Here is a 15,177-nt window from a genome sequence, read left to right as displayed (position 1 = left end):
GTGTCAATTCAACCAAGTCTTATCTTTTAAACCACATGTAGAGTAGATGTTTTTAAAGTTCTTCTCTCAGTAGTTGAACATGCTGTCCAGATCTACTTTTACAAAAACTGGTGATAGTTCAATTGAATGATTGTTGTGACCTCACTAGAATTCACACTGATAATGCAGTCACAACAACCTACAGTATACATCTGCCAGCACCAAACATGCTTAGTACGTAAGCAGAACACAAGTCACCTGACAAAATGTTAACTTTATATGATTAAAAATAGAATAATTAGGGTGTTTATTTTTTATTTTTTATAATAGACACATAGCTAGTAAACATGCACAAAATTAACAAAAATCCAAACACTCACACTCCAAATGTGTCTTTTTGCTGTAAGATGATGTCTGTAAAGAAACTACACCTGCCTGAACAAGCTTAGGAAGTCAAACTTAAGCATCTCTCTTCGATTGTTGGTTATCCCCCCCAAAAACCCTCCTCTCAATACTACTGTGCTTCTTGACATCTGAGGAAAAAACATGCAGATTTGATTGAACTGCTTCTCTCTGTGGAACGAATGGTTAATCCAAGGTAGACTGCCCAACAAACTTAGCAGCCTCCACTTAACAACACACTATGCAGTTGCCATTTAGAAAACAAATGCTTGGATACAAGGATTATTATTTTGTTATCTAGAAATGTGCTGCAATACTGACAAAACTTTAGTTTTTTGCTTTTACCTGCCTTTCCCTTGCTTACCCCCTTTGACAGTGAATACAGAGAATACATTGGTACCTCAAAGTGTGACCGCAATCTGTCATGTGACTTTCATAACTTTCGATTTTGAATAGATGTGGACTATTTGTCCCTCGTGTCCAAACTCTTGCCATCGTAAAACCTCTATGAAATGCACAAGCATGTTTTAAATAACATTTTAACATCATACCAGCCTGATATTGACATGTTAAAAACAGGTAAACACTTTAACACTCATTTTAATGATGAATGAAAAGTGATAAAAAGCATTGCACTCGTTTTTTTTACAATCACACCTAGGGGCAATTTAGAGTGTCCAATCGACCTACCATGCATGTTTTTGGAACTGAAAACCCACACGGGCACGTGGAGAACATGCAAACTCCACACAGGTAGGCCAGAGCCGGGATGGAACCCACGACCTCTGAACTGTGAGGCGGACGTGCTAACCACGTGCTCGACCACGACTGAAATATGTAATGGGTAAATGTATAAGATATGTACTGTACTGGTAACGTGTGTACAAATCTTAACTGTCACATCAGCATAAAAAATAGTTAACCACAGTTAATATTTAAACCGAAATTTTAGGCGAGGTCACCTTTTTAAACATTTGTACGGTATTGTAACTAGAAGGTAACCAGTTCACAACTCAAAAAGTACAAAACATGCGGCCATAACTTTGACAGTGAGTGTTTACACAATGAATGTCATGGCAAGATGTTTTATTTTTATTTTATTTTAATTTAGCTTTTCTTTTACGTACAAATAAAGCTATACAAACCAAACCTACCAAAATAAAACCTAACATCACTTTACAGAAGCGAATCTGACTATCATGACCAGGGATGGGTGTCGATAAGACTTTATTGATACTACTACTCTTAACAATACTGCTTATGGATCCGGTGTCTGAACGGTATTCTTATCGGCACTTTTTTTGTTTGGAATAACATCAAAACAAAAGAACTCACTCTGCTTTTTTAAAAATAAATGTATTTGTCTTGCAACTACAATGACGTTAATGTAAAATAAATAAAATTAATGATTTGAACAGATCACAATTATACTGCTAAACAATATTCCGTCTAATTTTGCACGCGTCTGAGCATTCAGACAAATTCTCTAAGCATTCCTTGGACGACGGTGAGCAACATCAGACATGCACACGGCTGCCACCAAACCAGTATCCCACCTGTCCAAAACCTGAGACCATAGCCAGTTACTTGATGTAGGCATGTTACAAAAAACAACAAAAAAATCAAACCAGCTTTATATCAAAATAGACCACATAATTTAATAGCAATTTGTGACATAAATGAAATCAGTCCTAGTTTGTTGCTTTTATTTTAGCACATTTTAAGCACAATTAAGTCTCAATTCAATTCATGTAAATATGGTCCCACATTGTCCACTCATCAATAATGGAGAAAATGGCATTGAATAAAATAAACATTTCTCGCCGCCTGACCTCTGAAACGCATGAAAGACCATCATTTATGGGACTTGTAAACCACGCCCATGTTTGGACTTCTTGAAATGAAAGAATGAGTGTAGAAATGTAATGTGTGTGCGTGGTGCGCGCCAACGTCACCGTGTGCGCTGATAGGGTGAGAGCAATTGCTCACACGCGCAGCTTAGCGAACATTGCTGCTAAACATCAACAATTATTTAGCGTAAAAAAAAAAAAAAAAAACTTGTGTAGCGCAACAAGACTGGAACATGCAGTTGGGCTGCAAAAACCACTTCTGCGAAGTGAGAAGCACATTTTCTGTATGTTACGCTTGCTTGTGCTCCCCCTGACATTTTAAAGTGTGTGGGACACGATTTTTACAAATTTTAATATGTTGTATTAAACAATAAATTATCCATGTCGCAATGAATGGTTTCTCAAATTGAGTATTTCCTTGATTTAACATTACTCTTTGAAAATCTTCCGGCGAAATCGTGGAGAACGTAGATACGACTTCATTGAGCCACGTCTGACTTGCCGGCTGTAAAGTGTGCTCGCGTCGTGGTTTTTCTTCATTTTGTTTCTCCTTTAATTGAACAATAAAATCATGACTCTGAAAACATAATATTCACCACCAATAAGACAAAGAAAAATCCAAATCACAGACGGACGCACGATCAGATGGTGAGACAGTCTCCATGCCTGCTCCACAGTGGCCAACCTTACATCATTCGCAAGTGGAGATCATGCAGTTCCTTTTAAAATATACTTTGCACGTGCTGATCTCCAGCATTTACATCCCATGTAGACCGCATGCCTCTCTGCATTGATTTTAAAGTGAATGAAGGGAGCTGCTTCTATTGGATGGCAAACAAGTTAGTGCGTTCCCTCCCTCAACAGTGCAAGTCCGACTTCTATCCGTGCCAGTTTAGGAAAACACCAAAAGAAAAAAAACTCCCACCAGGCAAACAGTTAGATTGCGCTTTGCACTGGACTTGCGCTGGGCACGAAATTAGGGCCCTTGAACTTTGCAATTAGAAAATAAAAATGAAGTGCAAACAGAATTTCATTAAAATCATCAATTATTAATATGAAAACTTTACAATTCGATAATCTGGAAATGATGCAATCTGTGTATCATCCAGAAAAAATACAATTCTTCAGTGGTAACAGACCTACACAACAGTTAGAGTGTGATGACATACTCGTAAAGTTGTGTACAAAGGATCCAGTGGATAATTGTGCATAGTGCACAAACTATTTTTGACTCAGGAAGGCACATTTTACTGAAATTCGCAATGCCCAATTCAACAATGCACAGAGCAATTAAATGGTTTAGAATTGGCCCAGAAAACCTTAGTCGAACCCGACTGACCATAATGGTCATCCTCTCTGACCCGGGCTTCTCGCATGCCTCGGTATCATCCCTCTTTCTCTGTAGGGAAAAAGAGAGAGATGTATGAGCATCCTGTCTTCTGCTTGGCGTCTCAAGTGATGGATTTAACCATTCGTGAGTACTTCCCTCATTTCCCAGCCTCATCCTCTATCTTCATGTTTCCCTTGCATCCAGCATGCACAGCCACCACAACAAGCGACCTTACAGTGTTGTTTTTAACTTGCTTAAGTCTATTGTTTCAGTCTGAAATGTGTACAGTACTCGTCAATTTCTTGACAGCTTTCCTGCACAATCTGCCTTTGATCTTGTTTTAGCTGTACTGCCCAAAAGCACATTGTCTGTCTGCAATTTGAATGCATTTTTACTTTGCTTATGTGTATCCGCTTCAGTGTTTAAGATCATGATACACACGAGAGGACAACATACTGCAGTCTTTAATGAGTTTGGGGGTCGCCAAATGAGTCTTGCATACATAAAGTAACTTGGCCATTCAATTAATTAACTACAATATGAACAATTCACGTCACCAGCTGATAATGTTGGCATTTGTTCTGTACAGTTTGGGGTATTTTCTCCTCTGTTCAATACTAGATTGTCTCAGAATTGAGGTTATTTGTGTTTTCTGTTCTTCTCTCTTGTTTTTTTTTTACAATTCCTGGTACTTTCTATTCTACAAAATGATTATATTTCTCTCTTCCTCCTTGAATTGTTCCCTGTGTTATGAACCTCCTTTCCTTCTTTGTAACCAGTCTCAAAAGTGGGCAAATGTCAGGAAAAAATGGACGATTCAGGTCCATTCTGCCTTTCCTGTTAGCTTAGCCAGGCCATAAAACAGGTTGCCTTAATTTGTTGCACTCTAAATGTTGACATATAGCAACCACAGTCTTTAGTACACGGAAATACCTTCGTCAGACTGAAATGTGTAGTGTGTAAATGTATCAAATGTAATTTCATGAAGTGGAGTGAACACATGATTATAGGTTTGCAGCATGTAAACAGTAAATTGGGCAGTTTTGGAGGTAGAATGCACAAAGATGATAGACTCCACTTAACTTTCTGTCTTTTATTCTTCCTCTCAACATGTTTGTTTTTCCCTAAATTAACACCCTTGTAGAAGTTGGTCCTCCTTTAGAGGGAGTGTTGTACAAAACCCAAAGAAAAAGTAAAAAGTGCTGTCTTTCATGTGATTTTATGTATATACCATATACTGTAACATAATTACAGTATATACTGATTGAGGGCTTTGTTATGGCTGTTAAAAGCAGAATCACAGGGAATTGTGTTGAATGTGTTCTTCCGGCATAATTAATTTTACTACTAGAACTTATTCTTAGAAGCATCAGAATAGATTTGGTATTTCCCATTTGGTGGTGCTACACTAAAACCTTACAGGAAAGAAGAAACAAGTTGATTGGTTACATATATGGAGAGGTTATGTTTCTAATGGGAGATAAAAAGCCAGAGAGGTACAATCATCTAAGACACACTACGCTACCAAATTCTGACCTTCTGGCGTAAGAGACATTACTGTGGGATGTCCTAACAAGTCCTCATTGTAACAGTACAGAAGTCCCATTCTGTGGGAGCTGTCAGCCATGTTAACATGACTTGAGCTCCTGCAGGCAAATAACTATCAGCCAGTTGTCTTTTCCACAACATCACTGAACCACTTGACTATGCCACTGGGTGGACTTAATGGGCATGACCCTGACACGACCGGTTGAATTTATTATTATTATTTTTTTCGGGGCAATTCTTCCTTTTCAAAAACAATATTGCACAGTTTTAAGTTTAATTTGATCAGGTTTTACTTTCTGATGGTGGTAGTGTCTACTGAAGAGCTGCACTGTGTAAAGTGAAATAAGGTAGACAAAATATTAGTGGTTTACAGTATGTACTGTATGCAAGCACATGTAAAATAGTGTTTAACTTAAGATGTGGTCGTGTATAATGTTATAAATCTAGAAGAAAAGTGCATTTTATTTGTGTAAAATCCTGTCATATTATTTGCATATATTTTTTAGATTTCCTGAGATTTTATTCTGACAGGATGCCACCCATTTGTTTCCTGAACGTTGTAATGTGGTAATGTTTACACTTTCACTACAAGATTTGTTTTGTGCTCATTCAAAAATAGGAAAAGGCCCAAAGGCAAGTACTGAATCTGATATTTACAGCTCAGAATCCAGGCCATACAATACAAACTCCACCAACTCACGTCACAACTCTATTGTAAATGATAATGCACAAGCCAATGGGACGATAGATCAAATGGATAATGTGGAGATAATGTTTATTAATGCAGCGATGCAACGGCATCACAGTCCAAAATATATTGGAGTGCATTATCATGCTTATACCATGGCCTTGAAAAATTAAACCAAGAGAAGATTGGCAGTTTATATATATGTATACATATATATCTCACATCAACCAATTAAAAACAAACAGTATATTAATAGAATTAATAGATGCTAGCCATGGTATAATTCCATTCCACTCACCGTACATGATAGAGATGCATCCCATAATTTGAACAGTTGGGCAATTCATATCAATGTGAATTGACTGTGTGGGCTGAATACGAAAAGCCAGGTTATAAATATGGAAAAGTAAGTCCGATAAAATGCACCATTTTTTTTTATAACACAATTTCACTACATTACTGCATGATGAGTGTTGAATGTTGTTTGCATCCCTCATGTCGACCATATTTTCTCTTGATGTTGCCATCACTCTGCTGCCACACTCACAGAGATGTGACACATTACTACTTGTTGACTTCAAACTGTACTTTCGCCTCTAATTGATACTGTTTCGACTATGAGCAAAACAATCCTCAAACACCAGCCAGCCCTACTCAAAGCATGCTCTAAATGTTTTAAATGTGTCCATAAAATTATCATTAAGTAATTTAAGGATCCCTTTTGAGACCAAACTTACTCAAAATAAAAAATCCAAATGAAAACCATGTGAATAACTTCACCTTTTAGCTCCAGTTGTTGGCAGTAGGCAAGCTAACATGCATGTTCTTTATATAAAATCTAAATGTCAAAGAACATTATTTATTTACTGTCTCAAGGATGTGTTTGCCACCTGTGCAACGGTTGCATGCATTAAACTTGTGTATAGCCCTTTGATAAAGAAAGTTAAGATTTTCTTTCAGATGAGACTCTAAAATTTGACCTTTGTGCAATAGAGAATGTTGGTCGATTAGTCACTCCCGCGAAAAAACTGGAGGACACCATTCGCTTGGCTGAGCTCGTAATTGAGGTGCTGCAGCAGAATGAGGAGCACCATGCTGAGGTCAGTGTAAATGCACACACACACACACACACCCACACACACACACACTCACACACACACACAACATGAAAACACTACCATATAATTTGTTAATGGTAAGGGTTTGTGCATCACCTAATAATTGCTAGTAAAGTAAATGACATGTTATTCTTGATTGTTTTAATTGAGAATTGTATGGACAGCAGATTTAAGTACAATTCCGTATTTGGATTGCTACAGTGATTTTCAGAGTTTGGGAAGAGCATTTCAGAATGTTTGTTAACAATAAGCTCCATTATACTTCTGTTTGACGGTACAGTGATTGCCTACCAGCCCCGAATAACGGAAATCTGCAAATAATTCATGAACATTATTGCATTGAGGAAATATTAATCGCAAAAATTCTTGCCAATAAGCATTTGCCAGAAAAACAACGGTTGACTCCCCCCTCAAAAAAATGTATATAAAATATTTTGAAATGTTTAAAAAAAAGGGGGGGGGTTGCCTTTTTTTGTGATTGACATGGAACTGTCCCATTTAGTTAGAGTTGAAACAAATAATAAACATATGAGCTATATATGTATGTATACGTATATGAGGTATAATCATATAAGATGTCCACTGGTTCTAAGGAAATCAAGCTTATATCTGACGTGCCTTTACCTTATACTGTGAAGCTGCAAGAGACCAAAGTGTCATTAATAGCACTTACATTTCAACTCAGAGTGCCGGATAATCCCCACCAAAAGTAGCAACAATTCAACTGTACATAACTAGAAATGACACTTTAACTATTACTGCATGCCTCCATGGCTGTACAAAACAACACATTAAAGTGGCATAATAACACATTCAAAGGTGATAATTTTAATTACAGCAAAGCATTCTGGGAAACACCAACATAGTTTTTGTTAATGACAGATGACACATTAACTGCCAATCCCATAATCCAACGCAAAAACTGCATCCTGTAGACACATTTCGATGTATGACAGAAATAAATAAAAACAAAAAACAAAGTCAAACTCAACATTGTGCCATTCTGATGACTGTAGCTGTTGTAATGTGGGAGCCATGTGCTTTCAAATAAAACTCCAAATCGCCAGCATCCTGTTTGAAGTGGAAATCTCATTGCAGAGGTGAAAAAACTGAAATATTTTTTGTCAATAAATACCATGACTAAAATACTATAATTGCCAACTCACAACACCGACTTGATCAGATTACCTTACGCTCTAAGTGGGCAAATAAATGTGACTTCTTGATAAAATATCCCATATTCAATTGGGCTAAATCTTCCCATAGGTACTGCATACCATCACCTTCTAAGCTTATGGAAAAATGTATTACAGTGTTGATACTTGAGGTGAATGAGCAAACTTGTCAGTTCTTCTGGGGTGTTGTTGTTACAGGCCCATAGAGTGGATTTGCATGAAGGAAAATGAATGTTTTTGATGTGCTTGGGAGTAACCCGACCCTTGATCGTGCCTCCACTGTGACTATTCCATGGGGATGTATGAGTGTGGCACAGCTCCATGGCTTCTTTTCATCTGTGTGGTTTGATGAAGGAGCAGTGAGTGTTTAAGTACTGTACTCCATACTATGTCTGTCAAGGAGCTGTTTCCTCTTTGGCCCAACAGGGAAGCCTGTGAGTGTCTGTGCCCAAGCACAGCGTTTTCTGCTTCAGAGTATACACATAAGATCAAACTATGAAGTGCAAGTGCGTTTGCATGCGTGTGTGTGATATATATATCCATATATATACAGGTATATACACTCCTGATCAAAATCTTAAGACCAGTTAAAAAATTGCATTTTGCTGTGTTGTATCTTAAGAGGGTTCTAAGTAGAGTTTCAAAATGCAAAAAGAAGAAATGGGAACAAGAGACCAAATGTTTTGAGCATGCAATTTATTGAAAAGAACAATTTAACCGAAATAGGCTTTTCATCAGCTGATCAAAAGTTTAAGACCATAGCTCCAAAAAACCCCTAAAACAGAAATTAAAGTCTACAAAACAGACTCGGTAATGAATAGCTCCACCATTATTGTTGATCACTTCAAAAATTCGTGTTGGCATGCTTTACGCGAGTGTTTCCAAAAGGCTTGTAGGAATGTTGCTCCAAGTGGTGAAGATGGCTTCACTGTCTGGAACTGATGTCCATTTTTGTAAACTTCCCTTGCCATCCATGCCCAAATGTTCTCAATTGGATTTTGATAAGGGGGACATGCAGGATGATCCAAAAGAGTGATGCTATTCTCCTAAAAAAAATCACCACACAGACGAGGGCCCTCATTCATGAGGGATGCCCGCTGCAACATCTCCACGTAGCCAGCTGCTGTTTGATGCCCCTGCACAACCTGGAGCTCCATTGTTCCATTGAAGGAAAAAGCACCCCAGATCATGATGGCGCCCCCTCCCCTGTGCCGTGTTGAAAAAATCTGAGGTGGCATCTCCTTGTCATGCCAGTAGCGTTGGAAGCCATCTGGACCATCAAGGTTATTTTTTTTCTCATCAGAGAATAAAACTTTCTTCCAACTTTGAACGTCCCATGTTTGGTGCTCCCTTGCAAAGGCCAAACGGACAATTTTGTGGCGTTGAAGGAGACGTGGCCTTTGAAGACGTTTTTTGTTTTTGAAGCCGTTCCTTTGCAGATGCCGTCTGATGGTTATTGAACTGCAGTCAGCACCAGTAATGGCCTTAATTTGGGATGAGGATCGTCACCTGTTTTGACGGACAGCCCTTCGGATCTTCCGGCTCAGTGCCGGTGAGATTTTTTGGGGTCTACCACTTGATTTTTTTTGTTCCATAAACCTCAGGATCTTTTAAGAAATGCAAAATGACTGTCTTACTGCGTCCAACGTCAGCAGCGATGGCATGCTGTGAGAGGCCTCGTCTATGCCGCTCAACAATCCTGCCACGTTCGAAGGCAGTGAGTTTTTTTTTGCTTTTCCCATCAAGAGGTCTTGACAGTGTGATTACTTGACAGAAAATGACATGGGATCCACATTTTTGCACAGATTAGGGCTTTTAAAGGATGTGGTCTTAAACTTTTGATCAGCTGACGAACAGCCTATTTCAGTAAAATTGTTCTTTTCAATAAATTGCATGCTCAAAACATTTGGTCTCTTGTTCCCATATCTTCTTTTTGCATTTTGGAACTCTACTTAGAACCTTCTTAAGATACAACAGTGCAAAATGCAAATTCTTGCAATTTTTTAACTGGTCTTAAGATTTTGATCAGGAGTGTATAAATATATATATATATATATATATATATATATATATATATATATATATATATATATGCATATGCATATGAACAGTATGTTGAATGTATCTTGTGTCTTTTATCTTTCCATTCCAACAACAATTTACAGAAAAATAGAAAAATATGGCATATTTTGGAGATAATTTCAATTGCGATTAATTACGATCAAATCTTTTTTAAGCTGTGATTAACTAGATTAAAATTTTTCATCGTTTGTACATATGTAGGTGTGCGCATGCGTGTGTGTATTATTATTGTACTGTTTTAAGTATATATGTCGGATTTTCACTCTGTGCAGCACTTTGTATGCAGGTGTGGTTGTTTTTAACCCTTTATAGGACACTCATTGAAATACTATGAAATTGAAAAAATTAACTTTAGAGTGTTATGGGGGCCATAACCAGAGTTAAATAGAGAGAATAAATCTAGAAAATAAGATAAGCGGTATAGATAATGGAAGGATGGAATAATAATTAATAATCATATTACTAATTTATTTATTTATTTATTTTCAATTCAGATCACGGTCATGTGATCTGTGATGTGGGGTGACCATGTGATCTGTGATGTGGGGTGATCTCTTGTGAATGGTTGAGTGAGGATCACATGGTTCTTGACCTCGCTGAGGTACAAGAGGGTGACCATTTACAAAGGGTGCGGAAAAGGACCAAAAATAGTCATTTGCACTTTAAAAGGGTAAAAGTACTCTAGCTCTAAAGTGGTGTATTGTTTTTACAATGTGATATAAATAAGGCCGAATTCAGTTTAGTCTCACTCGTCTCCTCAACTCTATCTGAAGGCCTTTGCATGGTGGTCAGACCTGATGGTGGAGCACGCCGAGACCTTCCTGTGTCTCTACGCGACTGACATGGATGCAGCTCTTGAGGTGCAGCCGCCTGACAGCTGGGACAGTTTCCCCCTCTTTCAACTACTCAACGACTTCCTGAGGATTGACTGTGAGTAGGGGCAGGAGAAAGACATACCTAGTTTTGCAGAATACAGGACTCGATTCAGTACACAATATGAAAAAAAATAAGGCTCAACACGGTACAATTTACACACAGTTGAAAAGATGTAGTGATCCGTTTGTTTATATAGTTGTTACTTTTCTCATTTCATGTCACTCATTGGCAACAGTTTCCAAATCTAGTGGCTCCAAATCAAAATTTGTTTTTACATTTTCTTTTTCATCCTTTTCCGGATCTTATTGTTGGACATACAGTAGTACACTTGATATTATAAAATGTGCATTACATTTTAGTAATCATTTAAATTACAGTGCAGTTATGCCTTCATTGCAGGACACTGTCTGGCAGTCTTTCAAAAATTACAAAAATGTCTAACAGACAACTGTCAACTGCAAGTTGTTTTGGGGTTGTCTTATATCAAATGAACGCAGTGTCAAAGCACGCCCTTTGTCAAAAATAGGATGTTCAATGTTTTATTAAATGTGCTTTGGGGTGTTGATTAATTTGAAACATCATATCGTCGCTGTCCTGTGAAAAACACTTATGTCCATTTTTTTTAATTTTCTTATTTTTACATGAAGTTACAGACATCGCATTAACGCAAAAATTAAAAACATTTGTGCTTGTGCTCGTGGTTATTTATTGCAGCGCGAGATTTCAACCGTTGTCACCTCAGAACTGTTCTGCCAAAATGCCACCAACACATCAAAATTTCAACCTGGGCAACTAACACACTGAACTGACTGCATATTTGTGTTCCTCTACCCCGCCCACAGGGAGCTCCTCAAACAGACCACCCAGTAACAAAAACTGTAAAAGTTTGGAAAGTTCGGAACTGCTTTAATACTACAAATTGGGTTGTGTTTAATTCAGACTGCCCCTCTGAGTGAGGACTGCTCCGTAAATGTATGCTACCTTTAGTCCAGACGTGAGGTGAGCGTTTCACCTCGCTTTACTTGCTGGAGTTTGACCCCGGGAGTTTGTACCGGACGTGGCCGCTTCATTCGAGCACACCTGCAGACAAATGCTGCATTTCAGCGGGTCGAGAAAAGATTTCACTGCAGACTGTCGTAGAATCTCAAAAACCACCTGTACAGGACACTGTGTGTGACATAGAACATTCCTGAAGCCGATTGGCTGCTGAGAGGCAATGTGTGACAAAAGTTAAATCCGCTCACATGTATTTACGCCGGGCCGCGTGAATTGCATTGATTATATACAGTATGGAATCGCACCACCAGAAATGCTCACCTGAGTTTGGTCTGACCGTAGTATCAGAGGAAAATGCCTCAACTATCACGGGTTACATCAGCACATACATCAACAATATTGCCACCACCAATTGCTGCAATATCTTTTGGAATCAAAAATCCTGGAAAAACTGTGAGGTACGGCCCATGCAGTGAGCACGCTCCGTTGCATTTGCGTCTGGTGATACTGACGTCTACAAAAAACGTATACCAATGCGACCACGTAGATCCATCAGTGAAGCCAAGAGACTGCACAGGCTGAGGTGTTTACAGCCTTCTTTAACCTTTCTCTGGTTTACTCATCTCTGCCCACCTGTTTCAAATCCCTCACCAAAGTGCCCTTCACCAGGAAAACCCCGGAATCTGTTGCACTCACTCTGTAGTGATGAAGTGCTTTGAGGAAGTAGTCATAACACACATGAAGAAGGAAATCCCAGACACACTAGCCCCCTTCCAATGTGCTTATCGTTAGAACCGCTCCACCGATGATGCAGTCAACACAGTCATTCATCCAGCCCTCACACACTTAAAAAAAAAAAAAAAAGGACATTTATGTTTGAATGCTGTTAACTGACTTTAGCTCAGCATTCAGCACCGCTTGTGAAACAGGGTGAAAATGTTCAAACTTTACCATACGGTACTGGAATGCTCTCCAGCATGTCATTAAAAAAAGCACAACACATCTGTGGAGTAGCCTTCGCACCACTGCACCACATATATGACCCACAAAGCAGGCACAGGCACAGAACATTATCAGGGACAGTACACATCAACCACACACACGTTTCAAACTTCTCCCATCTGGCAGACGCGACAGGAGTGTCACAGGAAGAACAAGATAAAAAAAACAGCTACCAACACGCGATTGGCCCGCTGAACAAATGACATCACAATATGTCAACCACACTTCATCAGTAATTTTCTTTTGTAATCTAGTTAAATTGAAATTTTACACTGTGCAATACCACTAAATTATTACTACCGCTGAACCGAATACACTGTTTTTTTTTTTTATATACATTGGCATTGTTTTTGAATTGTACAGACTCTAAATACATTGTCTAGCCCCATTTTTCTTCACTATTTAGCTTTCATTATTTCATATTGCTCTTTTTTACCTTTTATATTTTTTGGAGAAGTGGAGGGAGACTAGCAAAGTCAGAATTTCATTGCTCAGTGCTACGGTTATTTTTACTGTGGATGTGCACTGCGATTCGCTGGTGACCTGTCCAGGGTGTAACTCGCCTGCCCGCCCATTGTCTGCTATGATAAGCTCCACCTCACCGATGACTCTAATGACGACAAGTAGCATAAAAAATAGATGCATGATTGGATTTTAAAATTGCAAAATACTTGGTGTTTTCATGACAGTACTGTTGAAGTATTTATATTTACAATTAAATCAACTGCATTTAATAAAAAATAAATTAAAAAAAAAAAACGCCACTGCTCACAGATTTAATGCTTAATGTTTTTGCTATTTATTGTGACAAGTTTATCGAAGCAATCGCCGTTTGGTGCTGCTTTTGTAAAGTATCTCAAATGCCATTTTTGTTGGAGCTTGGTGTGTCTTTTTCTGCCACTAGTTTGTGTCTACATGTGATCTAGAATTATCAATACTTCTGTGTGTGAACAACATACTGTAAATGTACGATGAATTGTGTATTCAACCAAACGTGTGTGTGTGTGTGTGTGTGTGTGTTTGACTGAAGATAATGGTCACATCTTGACCACGGTTGCTGCGGGCCTGCAATTTCTATAATGAACTGCATTCTTGCCTGAGGGAGCACCACGGAGCTGTCTGTGGTCCTGTAAAGGATACGCTTCACTCTTCACGATTCTAACTCAATCAGTTGGGTGCTAATTGTCCCTGGGGAATGTGTCCCCTTTTCTTTGAGTCAACCGGGAGTCAAGGAGAAGTCCGATTATAATCTACTCATTCGTAGTAACCAAGATAATTACAAATCTGCTCATTTGGTAGTGCCTCAAATGGTCCCCACTTTGTAATACTGAAAATGTCAATTGAAAGATACGGAAGTATATAGGTGGACATAGGGAAAAATTCTACAATGAGCAATTACAAATCATTAAAAAAAAAAATCTGTTTAAAACTGAGAACACACTGCATTTTTTTAACAGTCGTTAGAAGAATGTAACGCATAGACAGGCACTTGCAGTGTCACTGACCACATGATAGCTCACCAATTACATTTCTGATTTGCAAGTAGTCCAAAAAAATGTGTTCATGAAGTCATCGCAGACAGCAAAGAATCTACGATACAACCAAAGATACAATAGGCGTCTGTTACCCACATACATACTCTACCCAAATTGTATCTTGATGGAAACATCTTTTCCACAGAAGGTCATCTGATCCAGTGCCCCTCAGCAGTGCACTTATGTAGCAGTAAATAGCCTTAGTACCAGACAAGCGCCAAAATCAGGTTGCCTGTTCGAGGAGGTAATGAGGACCAAAGCAGTTGTGTTTGGGTCGCGGCAAGCCCTGCAAACGCACTCCTGGACACAACACATCCAAGTGGACAACAGCCGCTGAAGTGGCTAATTGGGAAAGTGGCACTCACGGAACACAACAAACATTGCACCTACTGTGTATCACTGACCTTGACTCCAATGCCAATACACACAAACACATACATGCTCAGAGGGGGAGAGAAAAACAAAGCGAGAGAGAGAGGGAGAGCAAAAGCAAGCACGCTGCATGGAGCCGTGAGCCATCACTTTAGCACACACTGGCCTCCATTTTATCTCCTGCGGTCTTTGTCAGTGTTGCCTTTTTACCAGTTGGAAGCTGG

The 15,177-nt window shown here is 38.8% G+C and overlaps 1 protein-coding gene across 7 annotated transcripts in view; it reads left to right on the top strand.

Annotated features, from left to right (window-relative positions):
- The window catches only part of cadpsa (Ca2+-dependent activator protein for secretion a), a 156,404-nt gene that overhangs the window by 92,941 nt on the left and 48,286 nt on the right, over window positions 1-15,177 (top strand). For 4 of the 7 annotated variants that reach the window (XM_086040116.1, XM_086040113.1, XM_086040112.1 and 1 more), the window contains 3 exons: window positions 3,637-3,705; window positions 6,791-6,897; window positions 10,946-11,102. In XM_086040116.1, coding sequence (XP_085896242.1) covers window positions 3,637-3,705; window positions 6,791-6,897; window positions 10,946-11,102 — 333 coding nt within the window. The remainder of the gene's footprint in view (window positions 1-3,636; window positions 3,706-6,790; window positions 6,898-10,945; window positions 11,103-15,177) is intronic. The other 3 variants (XM_086040117.1, XM_086040115.1, XM_086040111.1) reach the window with 1 other exon arrangement.

This window comes from Filicampus tigris, chromosome 9 (assembly GCF_054856515.1).
Source record: "Filicampus tigris isolate MCC_2025a chromosome 9, RoL_Ftig_1.0, whole genome shotgun sequence".
Lineage (NCBI taxonomy): Eukaryota > Metazoa > Chordata > Actinopteri > Syngnathiformes > Syngnathidae > Filicampus > Filicampus tigris.
The sequence above is the reverse complement of the archived record's forward strand: the minus strand, read 5'-3'. Positions and strand labels throughout refer to the sequence as shown.